General features: G+C 33.3%; 1 protein-coding gene across 1 annotated transcript in view; it reads left to right on the top strand.

The window, feature by feature from the left end:
* Set1 (SET domain containing 1) overlaps window positions 1-18,724 on the top strand; it is a 95,206-nt gene extending 76,482 nt beyond the window's left edge. Inside the window, exons 12-20 of the mRNA XM_068350914.1 lie at window positions 814-959; window positions 1,170-1,349; window positions 1,818-2,048; window positions 3,884-4,145; window positions 7,079-7,366; window positions 7,701-7,933; window positions 8,719-8,913; window positions 9,091-9,348; window positions 11,033-18,724. Coding sequence (XP_068207015.1) covers window positions 814-959; window positions 1,170-1,349; window positions 1,818-2,048; window positions 3,884-4,145; window positions 7,079-7,366; window positions 7,701-7,933; window positions 8,719-8,913; window positions 9,091-9,348; window positions 11,033-11,206 — 1,967 coding nt within the window. The 3' untranslated portion in view covers window positions 11,207-18,724. The remainder of the gene's footprint in view (window positions 1-813; window positions 960-1,169; window positions 1,350-1,817; window positions 2,049-3,883; window positions 4,146-7,078; window positions 7,367-7,700; window positions 7,934-8,718; window positions 8,914-9,090; window positions 9,349-11,032) is intronic.
* The last annotated feature ends 227 nt before the right edge of the window (window positions 18,725-18,951 follow it).

The following is an 18,951-nucleotide window of genomic DNA, read 5'->3' as shown; positions in this document are numbered from 1 at the left end:
GGTGTATGAGGACAGAGAAGAATATTTAAAGAATAGGCCAGACTATTTGGTGTGTGTGTAGGCAAAGGGAAAATGAACCGTACTCATGGAGAAGGCCTGTCATAGGAACCCCTAAGTCTCTATCTTAGGCTATAGCTATTTTCATCTTGATTATGTGCAATATAGTGTTGCATCAGTTATTACTGCTTTAACACTGTACATAGGCAAAAATTTTATTTGAGCAGAATTATGTATGAACTGAAAAGAAATTTGTTTTATTTAATTAGTTTTGATTTGTGATTAATGAATGATATTGTTGCATGTTAGGCAATGTTTTATGATTTAATTGGGGGAAGTAAATTGATAGTGAAATACATCTGAAGTATTATCAATTAGAAAGTCTCATTGCCTCAAAGATGCCAATGTGAAAAATTTTATAATTAGCTCATTTTGTTCAGCTCTTAAAGTAAGTGCTCTACTACCCATTACCTGGTTATTGATGGCATATGTGTATCAAGTTATAAAATTAAAAAAAGCTAAGATTCTTTTACATGCAACCCCCCCCCCCCCCACCCTTTCCATTGTTCAAAATTTGCTTGAAACCATTGAGTCCCATTTCCAAACATTAATAGTTCCCACTCTAAGAATGTAATTGATAAAAAAAAGTGAATTGTAGTCAGGTCAAAAGAGATGGAAGAGAAGGTTTGGAAGATGCAGAAGAAAAAAAAAAGTACAGTAGGTGTTATTGGTCAAAATGAAAACAAAACTTTACTTTTATGGGAAGTTCATATATAGAGGCATAGTTGCTTATAACAATATCTTTTTAAATTTCAGGTGGAGCAAGCGATCATTCAAGTGATGAAGATGAGGAGAAAGATGATTCTTCGTCTTCTTCCTCCAGCTCGGATTCAGATGAGGCAGAATCTTCAACATCCTCATCTGAAGATGAAGAGGAGGAAGAGATCCCTGAGGAACTCAAGGTAGATGAATGCTGTTATTCATGAGTGCAATTAACCTTTATTACCATAACAATGGTGCACCAGTTTAGCCCTTTTTTATAACGATATTTATTCAAAGTAAATTATTAATTTCACTTTTTCCATAATTATACCTGGATTAAAGGAAGGGTCGAACCATCCATTGCCGGATATATGATGGTTTACTTGTACCGTTATAATCAACCCCAACAGGAGTTGCGCCGAATGGAAGCTGAGTTTGAGGCAGATATCAAGTCGATGTTGGCATCGGCGATGCGAACCCCAGAGCGTGATCGTTCCCCTACACCGATACCTGAACTACCGGAGGAAATTGCAGAATCGTGGATGGATGACACTCCCATACCTGCAGCTCCAAGTGAACCTAAGATTAAGGTTGGTGATGAATAATTGTTTTACAAATTCATGGGTCCCCACAACACCAGAATGTTAAACTTAAAAAAAGAAATAGATTATTGTACAGGATGCGCTTATGTTGGGTATTTACCAGTATTGTATAATCACTCATTAAGAAATGACTAGGCATGTTGGTTGAAGAGAAAAAGGAAGTCTTGAAAGCTAAAATTTGCTAAATTGTATTAAATAAGCGCAGTCTAGAATACAGTTGGGGGCTATTATAGAATGAGCAGGTAAGTAACAGGAATGAACAAAGTTTGATAGTTTTGCTAATTCTTCAATTAATGTCTCTAAATCTTATAGTTTTAAGATATCTTTATTACAATTAAGAATGGTATAGCAACTTCAGTGATATTGAGTATGAGAAAGCTGAAGTTCGTATGAACAGAATTGTTCTTTTTGTAAATGTCCATTTTATGCATATCATCTATTGAATTTTTTTTCCAGGAATCAACTCCTCCAAAGAAGAAGTCTCCCATGCCAACCAAATCTAAAAAGACTCCTAAAAAGAAAGATTCTCCACCCTCTAAAACTCCCAGTAAATCTCCAAATGTCACCCGTACTCCCATTGCAAAGAAGGAGAAAGTCCTAAAGCCCAAAGAACCAAGAAAAGAAGCAGTCAAAGCCAATCTGGAAAAGCTACAAACCAATATACGATTACATGGCACTGACTCTGAGGTAAGGGTTCAGCTTTGTGATACTCAATTAACATTTCTTATATCATTTGTTGTGGTTCATCGAAGAACATTCGTCTCTGCACTGGCAATTACTGTGTGGTTGTTAGCTGCATATACTTAATAAGGTTGACAAACCCTAGAGAAGCATAAGCTGTTGGTGAAGTTAGGGTGATGTTATGCATTAGATATAGCAGTTATCTTTTCTATAATGAGGAATTATATTTAATTCACCATCCTCTTATAGTGTGATCAAGTTTCACAAAGATCTATACCATCTTGGTATTTTGTTTACTTCAGGTCACTACTTAGTATTTGTCATTGTTTCATAGCCAATTGTAATACAGTCAAACCTCTTGCTACGAAAGAATCGGCTTACAAAATTTTCACTTCACGAAAGGAGGTACAAGAATTTTACAATTCGGATCCCGAAAAATTTTTTGGACAATGAAAGGCAGTTCGGGTCTGGAGCCCGACCGTATCCGAGACGGATTTTAAAATTTGCGCGTCGCCAGCCCGTAAACTCACTACCATCCTCCTGCATTCCCATTGGTTATCTCCCTACTCGGATGCTAGTTACCACCATGAGATACTGCTCTCCTATTGGTTGTCATCTACTGTGCTATATCCCATCGTGCATCTACGCATCGACGTTCCTATATCTTCTCGTTCCGGCAACGGGATCGTACAAATTGACTTAGTGTTTGTGATTTTGCTTTTGTAACAATATTACAGTACGTACTGTTATGGTGTGTGATACTTACGATACATCATTAGCTATGGGTCCCAAGAAAATTGCTGATGTCAAGGAAAAGAAGAGGATGATGTTTTCCCTGGAGATGAAGATGGAAATAATCAAGAATTACGAGGCTGGCATGCAGTTAAGTGTGCTCAGGAAAATTTTAAGAAGCAGGCAGAAACAAGCTTATTTGAATGAATATTTTAGTAAGAGGCCTTTGGTAGAAGCAGACCAAGCGCCAGCTAAGAAACAAAAGTGGCAGTAATGAAGAAAATACATAGTTTATTAAATTTAGAAAATAGGAAATGTAAGGTAAAAAAAAAAGAAATAGAAAAAGGAAAATAAAAAGAAATTTTATTTTTAAGTTAATCGTAAAGTTAAGTGTTAATATTTCCTGCCATTTATGGATGCGTTTACTAAAATTAATTGTTGATGTTTTCAGTCATTTATAAATCTGTTTTGTTAAGTTAAGTGTTTACGTTTTCTGCGACTTGTACATAAACGTTTTCCGCTGTTTTCATCCTCCTCTACCGCCCCACACTTCGCTCTCGGACATCGCCTCACTCCAAAGGGAAGGTTCCAAATTTTTTTTTTACTTTATTTTTACCGTTTGCTTTAATTAAACACTTCTTTTCTAGAATATTATTAATTTAATTTATTATCAAATGATCAAAATACAGTACTTTTCATATATTTACTAGTTTAGTGGCGAATATCCTTTTTATAATAACTTAATGCGGTGTTTTTCTAGGGTCTGTAACGAATTAGGCTATTTACATGTTAAAGGTGACTCGCTACACGAAAAAATTACTTCACGAAAGCCCTTACGGAACCAATTAATTTCGTGTTGCGAGGCATCACTGTACTAGATATATTTATGACCCTTCATAACAGCAAATGCTTATTATTGACTTTTAACATTAGACCCAAAGGAATAGAAACTGACTGACATATTCATTATTTTAAACAATTATACAACTCATTATTGACTAAAAGCTAGACTAGAAACAAACCCAAAAAAGGAATGAAGGCAGATGGAGTAGGTTTACCATGGAATAAAAAGTATTATTCTTGAGGGTGGCATATGTTTTTCACTTCAGACTGATACAGCTGATGAGAAGAGTGATCTAGAAGATGGTTTAGGAGAATCTACAGAAGCAGCTGAAGCATTAATGGCACTTGCTGGTGCTGACGTAAACGGTAGAGCAAGATCAACATCGTCATCATCAACTACCTCATCCTCTTCCTCAAGCTCTGCATCAGGGTCTACAGGAGAGGAAAATAGATCGCCTGTCCTTATGGAGCATAGTTATTGCTTACCCTGGGCGCCCAAAGATGGACAAGCAGCAATCCTTCCTGCAGGTATAAGTTCATTCCTTTTGGGTTGTTGGTGTAAAAAAAAAGTTATATTTTCACTTTAGAGAATTAATTATTATTTAGGCTTGTGAATCATAGCCTATTGTTTTAGTGTGGTATTGCATATGACGATATCATTATTTGGAGAGAGAGAGAGAGAGAGAGAGAGAGAGAGAGAGAGAGAGAGAGAGAGAGATTTAGTGTAATGATTAATAATGTCATATGCCTCTACATGATAAAAAAAAAAAAAAAAACTATATAGGCTTTCACTAAATTAATGTACTTCTATTTCATATACATGCTTTCCTGCTGTAATTAGATTACAGTGCTAATGTTGTCATAAATGCTTATATATACTTTTAATGAGTTGTAATCAGTTCTTTTATGATGCTATTGAACTGCTTAAGAGCGTATATTACATGACTGGATGTGTATGTGTTGAGGTGGTTTGGCCATGTTGAGAGAATGGAAAATGGTTGTCTGCTAAAGAAGGTGATGAATGCAAGAGTTGATGGGAGAAGTACAAGAGGAAGGTCAAGGTTTTGGGGGATGGATGGAGTGAAGAAAGTTCTGGGTGATAGGAGGATAGATGTGAGAGAGGTAAGAGAGCGTACTAGAAATAGGAATGAATGGCGTGCGATTGTGACGCAGTTCCGGTAGGCCCTGCTGCTTCCTCCGGTGCCTTAGATGACCGCAGAGGTAGCAGCAGTAGGGGATTCAGCGTTTTGAAGCTTCATCTGTGGTGGATAATGGGGGAGGGTGGGCTGTGGCACCCGTAGCAGTACCAGCCGAATTCGGTTGAGTCCCTTGTATGGTTGGGAGGAACGTATAGAGGAGAGGTCCCCTTTTTTGTTTCATTTGTTTGATGTCGGCTACCCCCCAAAATTGGGGTAAGTGCTCTGGTATATCTATCTATCTGTACATTTCAGTAGTATATATAAAATTGCAATACAACCACTATACTGGGAAATAGCAGTTGCATGTGTTCAAGCATTGGCTGCCTGTTTCAAATTACAGTTGTATACTGGTAAGCATCAGTCAAACTGGTCATTTTGGAATAGGAAGTTTTTTATCATTATACAGTAATTGTCATAGTTAATAACCAAAATTTGAGACCCTCTGTTATATATATGTATGTATGTATGTATAAACACACACATTACATTTCAAAGCACACATTTTTAAAAGACAGCTCAAAATATATCTAAAGATGATAAAAGTAAATATGTTCAACTCATCTCTTTTCAATATCAATTTTCTACATCTGAATGATATACCATAGTAAAATGGCAATGAAATTTGCCTTTACAGCCAAGTTAGCTTGTTAAAGCTGGAGAATCTTTGTCAACGACAACCTATTTGTTCTGAACGTAGTTTTGACTGCAGTGCTTTTGTTAGCTGTGGTAAAAAATAATAAGTAGAACTTGAAAGAACATTTTTTTTTTTTTTTTTTTAATTTACTTAAAGTGCAAATTTTTTTTGTGAACAGAAAGTTATAGAAATTTTTCCCTTTAACAAACAACCAGATTGCTGTTTTACCTCACTTATTTGGTCTGTTGGGGAGAGCAGGTGGTATGATGAATATAGAAATGGCCAAGGTGTGTGCGGGAGCATGAAACTGATTTTACGTATCCAGTGAAAATAGGGAAAGAAATTTATAAAAGATCTTGTGTAGTAAATTTGTCTACAAGATCTACATTAAATATAACTAATACAAATAGAAAATACTCAACTTAAGGGAATAAAGATAATAACAAATAAGAAAGGATATAAAGAATAAAGGTAGACTGAAAGGAACAATGGAAAGCATGAATAGCAAAAATTAATAGTAATTAGAAAAGAGGGTAGAATGGGAGAAACCTTTTAGCTCTTAGGCCAACATTCCCTTTACTTGAAATATGACTTTACAGCAACCTGCTCTTCCTCTTCTTCTTTGTCTGCATCTTTTCCCACTTTTATGTGGGGTCGATGAATAACATAGAAGAAGGAGAAGAGCAGGTTGCTGTAAAGTCATATTTCAAGTAAAGGGAATGTTGGCCTAAGAGCTAAAGGGTTTCTCCCATTCTACCCTCTTCTAATTACTATTAATTTTTCTATTTATGCTTTCCATTGTTCCTTTCAGTCTACCTTTATTCTTTATATCCTTTCTTATTTGTTATTCCCCTTATTCCGTTAAGTATTTTCTATTTGTATTAGTTATATTTAATGTAGATCTTGTAGACAAATTTACTACACAAGATATTTTATAAATTTCTTTCCCTATTTTCACTAGATACGTAAAATCAGTTTCATGCTCCCGCACACACCTCGGCCATTTCAATATTCATCATACCACCTGCTCTCCCCAACAGACCAAATAAGTGAGGTAAAACATCAATCTGGTTGTTTGTTAAAGGGAAAAAAATTCTATAACTTTCTGTTCACAAAAAATAATTTGCACTTTAAGTTAAAAAAAAAAAAAAGAGGGTAGAATGGGAGAAACCTTTTAGCTTTAGGCCAACATTCTCTTTACTTGAAACACGACTTTACAGCAACCTGCTCTACTGAGTGGTTATGTAGTGGTGAGAGGTTTAAAAATTTTGACCGGTGCATCCAGTTTAGTGGTTGCAGTTAAGTGAATGTTCAGCGTATATTTAATAATGGTATCAATAGTTCAACTGTGTATAACTGAATCAGTATGTGTAGAATTAGCAGATAAGGTTTCAGTAAACATTGAAAATATTTGAGAATATAAATGATTTGAACACCTAATGCTATGTTCAATATGTGTAATACAGTATTGTGTTGTAAAAGGTTCGCGTTATATTCATGATGACGTTATCACACGGATTAATATACTGTATGAACGTTTTGGAAATTTAGTTTATTTTACCATCTGCTTAGCTTATTGTGAATTTTTTGTGTTATGTAGAAATTTTATAATGCCCCTAAATTTCCAGATGAAATTTCAAAGAGTAACAAGATTGTTGTTAGTGGATCGGACCATGACTACACCAGAGCGAGAACACCACCAAAAGAAGACAAAGCGAAAGCAGCTAAGATTGCAACCAAGGTTCCTACTCCCAAGCCACGTGGTAAAGAGAACAGAGCCCTGCAGATCAAGAAGGAATTGGAGGATAAGAAAAGATCTTTACAAATCATATCGGCAAAACCCAATGCTTTGGCCTCTTTCAAACCTCGTAATCAAATCGAAGAGTATAATGTCCTGTATTCATTTCTCATCAAAGGTGAGTCATTTTACTCTTTTCCTGTTTTAAGAATTTCAAGTTACTTTTTATATTATTACTGATATACAATTCCTTTTGGAACAATAAATGTATAGATTCTCTAAGGAATAATTTCTGCATAGTATGACATCTGGTTGGGATTTAAAATCCTTACCTTTGTATTTATTTTTTTTAATTCCTTAGCTTTGAATTTCCTTTTTTTTCTTTATATACAAGTGGTATGGTATTGTTCAAAACGTTTTTAAGACTTGTGCATGTTAAATAAATAATTTTAAGTATGTCATGTTATAATGTGTCCTGCACTGTCCTGAGATATGGTGTTATGGTTTCAAAGGCATTGATTTGGAAGACATTGAGCTCCTCAAAAGAAGTTATGAAATCATGTTGGCCGATGACAAGCAGTCCTATTGGCTGAATGACACCCATTGGGTTGACCACCCTCCAACGGATATCCCTGCCCCACCAAAGAAAAAACGGAGAATTGATGACCCACCCATCCATAAGTCTGGTTGTGCTAGGACGGAGGGCATCTACAAAGTCGATTCAAAACAAAAACAGAAACACAAAGTAAGTTTTTAAGGAACTTGAACGTTTTGCATCGTTGACTTCCTTAATGTAAATATCAATTTAAAGGTTCATTATTGGAAATTAAATGTATACAAGTCAAGCCCCCTCAATTTGTTTTCAAGTATTTATTGAAATTTGTATTCCTGCTCAAATTGTAGATATGAGTATCTTTGTTTGCCCTTAGATTATTTTCCTGTAATTTTATAGTATATGGTTTCAGCATCAAATTACACACATTTTTAAATTTATAAACACAAAAGAACAAGTTCAAAGTTTGAGACCAATTTTGGGGGGATAACTTGCATTCATAATGTTTGTTCAAAATTAGTACATATAACACCTGTGCATGTAACCTAACACATTGTGATCAAAGTAATATAGATAAGTTCCATATCTCATCATACAAACATTTTATTTAGTATGTTTTTCAACATTTTGTACTGCCTCTGACGGAAAATTTGCAGGTATGGAGGTCACACTCTGTACTGGTTAAGGGTTACCTCCCAAGGCCGACTATAAATACTGTAGTTCGTACCAAAAGATCAGTGCCTGGTTCTTTCAACCTCGGTTGCATTGCTTTAAACCATTTGCATTTCATCTGCTCTCTTTGGTCTCTTCCTACCTAATCATGGTTCTCTAACTTCTTTAACTTCTTATTCATGAAAAAATAGTTAAGGGAAGTTCTATAAGAGTTTTTAGTATTCAGTTGATTTTTCAGCAATGATAACAGATGAACTATTTTAAGTGTCATTCACTGTAGCCATTACTTCATTTTTGTCTTTCAGTTTACATTCCACCAAGATAGTGCTGCTCGAGCAGCAGAAGAACCTCAACAGCAGAGCTTGGCTGTCCTCGAATCAAGCAAAGCTAAACTCACACAGATGGCTGTTAGCAGAGAAGTACGATCGTTCCAGAGAAGATTGCTCACTGCCTTTGGCAATGAGACAGATTCAGATTTGCTCAAATTCAATCAGCTCAAAGTGAGTACAGTAGTCGTGTAAAGTTCTTTACCTTCCCTTTTTCAAGGTTGCTGGATAACAGTAAGGTCACATTAGTGTTTGAAAAATCTATCATACTGTATTGTGATTTACGATTTAATATTAATTTCCACTATTTTTTGGTATGCTTAGCAATTTCACTTCTTTTTATTTTTCCAGTTCCGTAAAAAATTACTCCGATTTGGCAAGTCCAGAATTCATGACTGGGGCTTGTTTGCAATGGAGGCAATTGGATCCGATGAAATGGTCATTGAATATGTGGGACAGAGTATTCGTCCTATTATAGCAGATCTCAGAGAAATCCAGTATGAAAAGATTGGTATTGGGTCTTCATACTTGTTTCGTATCGACATGGATAGTATTATTGATGCAACAAAGTGTGGTAATCTTGCTCGTTTCATCAATCACTCCTGTAATGTAAGTATCAGAAGCCCTTTCTTTTCTTGTGTCTATATCTTTAAAGTTTTCACTAAACACTACCCAAGAGAGCTATTAATTTCACTATACAGTATCCTATTTTTGGTTGCTCAATTGTCCATCTGCAAACTCTAATCCGTTCTTTCAAAGAAGAACAGTAGCCAAGTCAAAGCTCTTCAGGAACAGCGTATTGCTGGGATCTTGAAAAGCAAATAACTGCAAAGTTCTTCTCACACTTTGCAAATATTTCATTCAAGTCATTGTTTTGGTGATAGATTATTTCAGTGAATCTCACCTTGCAGAGATTATAAATCTTGTCTACAAAAATAAATCATCATCATGAATATCTTTACCAACATAATTTTTATGGTAACTAATGTTTTAGTGCATTGCTAGTAAATGTATTTTTACTTGGTTGTTATGCAAATGATACAAAGTGTAATGTGGACCAGATTAAGGAAAGTTAATTATGAAAAACAGCTTTCTTGTCTTATGTTTTTTATGCAATATTGGATTTCTAAAAGGAATTTCATATCAACAGAACTTTACAAATTTATGTCATTTGAAAGTAGAATTCACTGTTAGATAGATGTAAAATGGCAATACAAAATTAAACGAATAATTAAAAATACAAGTCCTTTGACTAATGAATTATATATAAATGATTCTAGTGATACACTTCAAAGAATGTATTTGCTATAGGATTGCTGTATCCAATAGTATACAGTGCATAAATATTGAAGATACATTTCTATTTTAGCAAGTGATGTAAAAGTGTAACTAAAGTAAACTAGAATCATAAGTTGATAGTAAAATATTAAAAGATATAGAAATGCAAAGTAGGGGAAAAAACATAAGATTGCAAAGTGTAAAACCTTTAATAACCATCAAGCTTACAGATGCACAGGTTGTGAGAGTAGACAAAATCTTATTAACCTGCAATATCCAGACATATAAACCAGTTTATGTTAAATGGTAATGACAACCTCGCCTTCACTCTACATTTTAAAGTTAGTTATCATCCTTATAAAATTAGAAGGGGAAAAGTAGGTGTGTATGTAAAAGAATACTCGGAAAAATTAACACTTCACCTACCATTTTTTGTGAAACTTTCATGTTACAAATATAGATGAGATTGGGTTCTCTTTGGGAAGTGATTGGTTTTATGTAAATGCATTACAGAAATCTCATAGAATTTCCTTTACCCTATATTCATTGGCAGAAAAATTGCAGTACAGTTTAGATCTTACCATCTATGGGGATAGGTAATAGAGACTCAGTGAATGCAGAAAAACTGTAATTGTCCTACCCTTCATATCTTACTTATTTTCTTATATGACTAGGGAATACTTGTGCGAAAAGATAAAAGTTTAGTACAGTATTCATAGTTATTTAACTCAGAATAGAATAACTTTTTGTCTTTCCTATTGAGGCCTATTCTGTATTTAGTATTACCTGTATATACTGTAATTATGAGTAAATACCCATAAATATTGCTTTATGAAGTATCGGGCGCTTTCTGCAAATAATCAAATGAGCAAATTAAAAACCTGTGAATGGTAAAATTCAGACTGTAAGTAAATATGTTCCAGTTAACTTTAAACGGATTCATGGTAATTTTCAATTACACAATTTAAAGCCAGTTATAATGAACATTGTTGTCATACATATTTTTTAATTTCAGCCAAATTGCTATGCAAAAATCATCACCGTTGAAACTCAAAAGAAGATAGTCATCTACTCCAAGCAGCCAATTGCTTGTGGTGAAGAAATTACCTATGATTATAAGTTCCCTATCGAAGAAGAGAAGATAGTTTGCTTGTGTGGAGCTGCGCAGTGCAAAGGAACACTTAATTAAGTAATGAAGGTACAGTACTGTAGATTTCAGGGATTGAAAAGCTGGAAGAAATATATATCCCAAAATGGTTTACTTCAGTTGAAGGTAAAAGTATCATTTTGCTTTGTTGATCTGCAGTGTGGCAGCTGCATAGGTCACTGAGCTGTTCTGTATCACTATTTGCGTCCTGTTGCGTATCAGAATATTATAAAAATGCCGTTCACAAGATTAGTTACCTGAAGGTAGTCTTGACGTGTTGGGCACAAGAGCAGGTCGGTAGTTTCAAGTTAATGAAATTTTAGTAATCTGTGCTATATTTATTGTATATAGACATTACCTTGAACCATGAGAAGTAACTGAAATGGACAAAGGTTAGCAAAGATCCTTGAAGTACATATTTTATGCCGAAGGACTTGTCTTTTGCTGTATACTTTTCTTTTAGACAGTACAAATTCTTACTTGGAAAACAATATTTCAAGTACGAACTGTCATCTTAATTTGATGACTTACTTCATGAATACCTTTCTTGTAGGTAATCCTGTCCCTGTACATTATTTGCAAATGGAATTCTCAGGTTTGGGTGAGCATTCAGTTTTTCACCTTATGCATATCGAAAGTAAGAAGGACTTGGGCTAGAGTTTTTGTTTATTTTATTCTGCATATACAGTGTTGGGAGTTGAGGCTTGTTGATGTGTAGGCCCTTTTTATCATAACTTTGGAAACGGAATAGAAATATTTGAGGTATTTAGACTCGTAAATTGATGGTTGGTCGTAGTGTTCTGAATATATAGCACATAAAATTATTATTTATTATAAAGACAAGAAGGAATTGACTTTGAAAGTTATTCTTTATATGAGAAGGAACTTTTTTTGGTAATGGACTAACTAGCATGTTTGAGCTTACAAGGATATGTTTATAAATCTCAGCAGTAATAGTTTAATTTTTATCCGTGCTTTGCATGTAATCAAAATATTCTCTAGTGTTGCCTTCATCATGTTTTCTTTATTTCTGGTCTAGAGATAAAGTTAACTTACAAAGTATTTTTGTTAAAGGTCTTTCAAATTCATTATTCAACCTACAAGTAGAATTTCTTAATAGAGTATTTTGAAATCATGTTCTGGACTTGAGTTTATTATCTTGGTATTATAGATGTACATTTTTCATGCTCAAGTATTTCATTCATCTTTATTATAACTACAAATCCAATCCAATAGTTGAGCAAAACATGTTATAAAGAGGCTTTTTCCAAGGACAGTGTTTTATTTGCTGTATTGTGGTTATGCCTTATAATATGGCATTTACTCATGCACTGTTAGTTTTCCTTGAAAAAGACATATAGTTAGCCTTATCTTGGGCATATGCTGTACTCATATTCTACCTAACAACATAGATTAGTCTGTTGTATTTTAGAGAAATGGGATTTTTTCCCTAGGGGAGGTTTGTAACCATTTTAAAATGAGATTTTATTGTAAAATCTAATGTTCAGTGAATATTATTGAGCTATGAGAAATTTATATAATTTAAGTGTTTTTCAATAATACAAGATGCATGTTTAAACTGATTTTGAGAGAAAGCAGAATGCATTGTCTGTTTTTACATCATTAATGGTTTTGAACTCTTGTGAATAATTTGCTTTCAACAATATTTTTGGAAGTAGCTGTATGATGTATTGCCATTTTTAAAGTGTTACTTAAACCAGAACTGAGATGACCTCTAGTTGTTCATTTATTGCAGAATGTTGACACAATGCATTTCACTTATTAAGCCCCATGCTTTGGAGCTATTATTTAATGGGAATATCAGGCATGAAATGAAAACGTCAATATTTGCTTCAGAAAAAGAATTTCAAACCATAAATAATTGAGGGTTGTATCAGACTGTAACGTGTGAAAATTGTAAGAAGTTATAGAAGTAGCCTCATGTCCTTTGTTAAATGCAAGGTACTGTACCCACAGTCTATACTGAGTGTTTAAAAGCCAGCTGTCATTGTAATGGTTTTTATTATGTGTTGAATTGAGAAAAAGGAAGAAAGTAAAATGTTAGCCTCGAACTTGGGTAAGTTCATGAATTGATCTTTATTACTAAAATGAAAATCTTATTGTCTTGCAAATCTCTTATCACATTTTGATTGTTGCAAAGTTAGATAATCTATAGTAAACTTTTTATTGGTTAGATTTATTTTGTGTTTTCTGGTTCATAACATCTATGAATGAAAGGGGGTGTAATGCATGTGTGGCCCCCTCCTTAAGGTCCTTTTAGATATTCCATTGTTGGACTGAATGTGCTTTACAAGATGATAAACCGGGTTTACTCATTCTACCAACTGAATTTCTTATTTCCTTTGAAGTAGAATTCATTTGGATTTAAGTTTCAGATTGCACAGCAAATTCTTTGTCTTTTGGAAAATTCATATGTTCATTCCTTTGATAAGCATTTATTTTTTTGTATCTGTCAGTTGAAACTTTTGATAAAGAAGGTTTATTTTACAGCATCTTCCCTTCTTGAAAGCTACAAGGTTGTTTTTGGGTACGATTTGAAATTTTATAAAGGAATTTCCCTGGTTATCTTTCAGAGTTAAATGTTAAAATTTGCTGTTCTTGCCAAGAATTGTTTGTGGTTGCTTTTGTGCTTTTGCATCTTCTTTGTTGCATACAGAATGTTCCATCTTAGTTGTTTGACATGGATGCTATGGGCTATGCATGGCAGCTTAATCCTTTCTAACACAACACAGAAATGGGGAGGGTTTTTTCCATTCTTAACAAGCATATTAACCAATTCTACTACTAAGCATACCATATTTGATGCTGATATATACCTAGTTCTTTTGTAGTAAGAGTTCATTCCACCTGTAATATTTTATTTTATCTGGTATTAGAGAAAAATTTCAAGAACTTTGTGCTCCCCTTATGCACTAGTTTTAGTCATTCTTATTTAAAAATAATCCTAATCACAGATATGATTTACACCGGTAATGATTGGGTGCGGATAGTTAAATATTTGGACATGCTTTTACAGATTGTACTCTGCTTTTTCTAGTGCCCTTTTGGAGTACTTCAGTCTTGGAATAGACAGTTTTTTGTATGCTTGTATTTATGTGTAAATGTGTGTGTTTATTTTATTTTCATATGTATAATGTAGATTCTCTTGAGGCCATGGATGTTATTAGTAACTTAAAAGTTAAAAAGGTAAAGGATTAATCATCTCTGAACAATCCTTATCTGCTAAACTATTGCATTTTTATCGATATGTACTCCCTGTCAATGAGAACTTTTATTTCATATTTGTTGTCTGAAGGAAGGGCAAAGTTGGCTGATCTGTAGTTTAGGATGTACATTTCTTTCAAGTATCAAATCATGCAACACCCAGGCCATTGTAGTTAGTTAAATTATGTAAGGTACCATGGCCAAAAGAAAAGATAATCTTTCATTAAGGTCCACTGGAAAGAAATTAATTATTTCACATGTAATAAATTTCATAATATTGCATTCACTATCAGATATTTTATTCTTTCTGTTAAGCGGAAAATACAAAAAAAAAAAAAAAGAAAAAAAAGGACATGATGAACTGGAGTTTGCTTGTACAGACTTTGATACAATACCTTGAGATGGGTTTGCAATCTTTCTCTCTAAGCACCTAAAAGAATTTAAAAACTTTTCTCGCCAAGCGCCTAAAGAATTTAAAACATCTTGATTATAGAAGTGTTGTGTAGATAATTATCTTTTTTTTTTTTTTTTTTTTTTTTTTTTTTTTTTTTTTTTTTTTTTTTTTTTTTTTAATTAAGATTATTCCATCGCCCTCGCTATTTGTGACTAAATTTCACTTAGTCCAGGTCTTGATTTCTTTCGTCATGATCTTTGTGGGTGGTTTTTGCTACTGTACCTTGCCTTCTCTTCACATGGCCAAATCCATGGTGATTATCTGAACACTTGTCTATTTTCTAGTCAGGATCCCACATCTTTTGACAGTGTCCATTTTAATTTGCAATACAACGCTCCTAATGCATTTTTGCCTTGAATCTCAGTATTTCATATTTTTTCTTTAAAATCTTCATTTTCCTTGTCGGTGACTAGTCTCCTGTATATATAGAATTTCACGCTTAATACAAAAGCAGGTTCATTTTTTTAACATTTGGATGCTGCATTCTTTTCTCTTCCATGATGCTACTCTTTTTTTTGTCCTCGCAATACCTGTTCTACAATCCTGTATATCACCAAAGTAATGAAAATATTTATACCTATTTGACCCCACTTACATTTCTTTATACCATTTGCTTTCCATTTCTTTGTTTTCTTCATACTTTGCTGTCCAACTTCTCTTTTTCCATTGTCCTCTAATATTTAAATATTATTCAAGTGGAAATCCTTCAAGCAAACCAGGTTAGGGTTAAGATTATGACATCACTGTCTTTTGAACTAGGGAAAAAAAGTCCATTAGGCCCCTCCTATTGCATAATTCTCCCTCTCTTCACAAATTGGACAAAAAATCCCTTCCTTCATTCAGATTGCAATCCTATATCCTGTGACTAATATTCATTTCAGTGCATAGTATTACGTTAATTGCTGTTATTCAAAATCCCTTTTCTGACTTGAAATTTTCTTAATGTTTCTGTTTTAGTCCCCCAAAAGCTTAGTTTTCATTACCTGGAACATTTTCCTCTTTACTTTCATCTTTAAAATGTTTATAATACTTGTTAAAACATTTATAATTCCTGTTAAATTTTAATGCATTTCGGAACGAGAAACCTTTTTGGTCTGGGTTAGCCTATTTTGTAGTTTAGTGAAGCTATTGCTTTCTTGGATACTCTTATGATTACTAATAAATAATAGTGGATCATTTTAATTTAGCATATTTACCATATTTCAGGATATGAGGCCTTTTTCATTGGAATTAAAGTTTTTGGGTATATTTTATTCAAAGTAAGGTTTGGAATGAGGATTTGTACTTTGTATTTAATAACGCTAATTATCAACTTGACCATAAATTAAGATGGCACGCAAGTTATGTGTAGATTTTTGTGCTTAATTTTATTTTTCTCTTAGTTGATGCCACATTTGTTTGAGCTTTTTTATTTAATCTGCAACTGACCAATTACTATTCTTCATAACTCAATTTTGTGTGCATGTGTTTTTGAATGGCCATCCTTATATTCCTTTGAGTATGAGAAAGAATGAAACCTTAGTAACAACAGAAAGATAAAGTTCATGATAGAATTAAAAGCTATGAACAATAATTTTGAAATTTAAGAAGATAATGAAGAGGCTGTAAAGTGCAACTTTAACACTCAAAGAAATAAAGTAGTAAGCAAGTAGACAGCTCAAAGTGCTCATGTTTTTGTAATTACTTCCCAATGCCATTTGTATAAAAGAAAAAAAAAATGATTAAAGGTTACAAATAGTGTAGTAAAAACTGTACTTATGCTCAAACAGAGTAAAAGTGAAGTATTTTACAGTCAAGTAGTAATATTTAAGAAAATGTACTTTAATAAAGGGTGTTATTTAAAGGGTACAAACAGCTGAAAATGAAGTCTTAGAGCTGCTCTAGATCATATAGCACTTAATAATTTCCGCAAAAATAATGAGTTTTCCCAAGACCAACATCCAAATTTTCTCTTCTTTGTCTACATCTTTTCCCACTTCTATGTGGGGTTGATGTTCAATATCCAAATTTTCTCTATAACCCTTAATGCATTATGTTCCAAAATGAAAAGGCTTCCTTCTTTCATGTTTAATTTTCTAATGAAGTCATTGTATTTGGTGAAGCTTATTGGAACACAGTACAGTATGTTATGATATATAAGCAGTATGTAAATTATGGTTACGCTTGTTATGATAATCACTTTGTAACACTTGAAATGGAAGGTCTGTAGTATCGAGTTACACGGGGGTAAAATTTTTAAAGAACTTTGCCAATCATATTGATTCTGATTTGGGTTTAAACCAGTCTAGCAAATTCAATGTTTTCCTCTGATGTAGTTTAAATTCCTATGGTGGCTTGTTAAAATTATTTGGTTTATAAAATATTATATATTTAAATTGTAATGTGTAATGGTACATATTGTAAGATGTCTTTCCATCCTGATACAAAGATTTTGTATTATCTAATAGCTATTGTTGTTAGCTGTGTGTTGCTTATTTGTGTTAAAGTGAATGATAAAAATAGACTAATTTTGATAAATATCTTCCAACAAAACAACGTAATAGGAAAAAATGTGATTATCACTGATGACATATGCATTCTGTTTTCCAAGGTAATTTTTTTGTTCCATGTAACTCTCATTGCTGTAAGACATGACTGCTAATGTACAGAGCATACCTGAGAAACACATTTGTTACTAATGCTTGCATAATGCAGAGCGTTACATTTTTAAAGGATCTTAAGCCCTTAACAAGATGCAAGTAAAGATACAGTAGACAGTTTTTGACGGTAGTTATGTCATGAAATTCTCCCTATCTCCTATTTACATTTTGCTAAAATCATAGTTTTCATCTCATGCAAATTTATTTGTATATGTACAGTAGTTGTATATACTCTAACAAATTGACATTTTTATGGACATTTTTTATTGCTAAGAAAATGTTTATAATGTAGACCATTCATATGAGTGCCACAGTCTTTAATTTAATAGAAAATCCTTGTTCTTTGTATCCACAGTTGTATATAGATCAGTGTCTTTGACATTTTGTTAGTCAAAGTTTATTTCAATATTTTTGATGCCTAAATAAGCATATTTATACATATATGTATATACAGTAATGTGTTCTTCATACTGAAGATTTTCCTACTGCATTGGTCTCAAATGTGATAGTCTGTTCCAGATTTTATAGACTAATGCTTTATTCATGTACTTTGGTTATGAAATTATTGAAAATGTGTATTATTCATTGTGGCATTAATAGGTGATGCAGTAAGTGTATATAATGAGACCTACTTTTATAGGTGAAATTTCCCAGCCCCAGGGGCTCTAAGCAAGTGAATTACCTAGTCCCTCTTTCTAATATCTGTAGTGGGTTACTGGCAAGTCCTTTGCAGTAAGTATTAAAATAATAGATCTAATAAAAAGGACTTCCACTAACCCAAGAATACTTTTAGTGCATTAAGCTGCTTAAGTAATTTGAGGGACTTCAAAATCAGGCAAGAACTTTTCATGATTAGCTGTAAACTGTTCATGAAGAGAATTTTTTAAATTAAAGGCTTTGTTTGAACACCTGTAATGCAGGTTCACATGAGAAGTTTTCAAGCAGTGTATGGAGTTTGAGTTTTGCATAAAGGTTTGAGCTACGTGATTGCTTTGCCTCTTTAAGTCATCAGATGTAGACTAGCTATAATTGAAATAGGCTGTTCAGACAGAGTCTTGTGTTTTTTCCAGTTTTCCCAGCAGTACAAACTGCATGTTTGGTATGAATATTGTGATCTGTTGTGGCACGCTCGTGACTTTTTAGAAAATATTATTTATGAATATAGACCACTTGAAACAGGAGGTGTTAAATTTTCATTGTAATGTATTGTGTAAATATGTAAATAGACTGTGTACTTTTGTATTAGTTGTTTCTTTGATCCATGGATGTTTTTTGAAATGTTGAAAATGTAAAGTAATTACCCACATACTTATCTCCAATATGTTCCATTTATGCTATTTGTTTGTACCTTTTTATACAAGATACCAGTATATTACAGTACAGTAAATATAACTTTCTTAGATGGCAAGCATATTCACAAGTCTTGTATAATGTACTTAACTGTTACTGTGTTTAGCTCTATAAATTCA

Source organism: Palaemon carinicauda, chromosome 27 (genome assembly GCF_036898095.1).
Source record: "Palaemon carinicauda isolate YSFRI2023 chromosome 27, ASM3689809v2, whole genome shotgun sequence".
Taxonomy (NCBI): Eukaryota; Metazoa; Arthropoda; class Malacostraca; order Decapoda; family Palaemonidae; genus Palaemon; species Palaemon carinicauda.
This window is presented reverse-complemented; position numbering and strand designations above follow the sequence as displayed.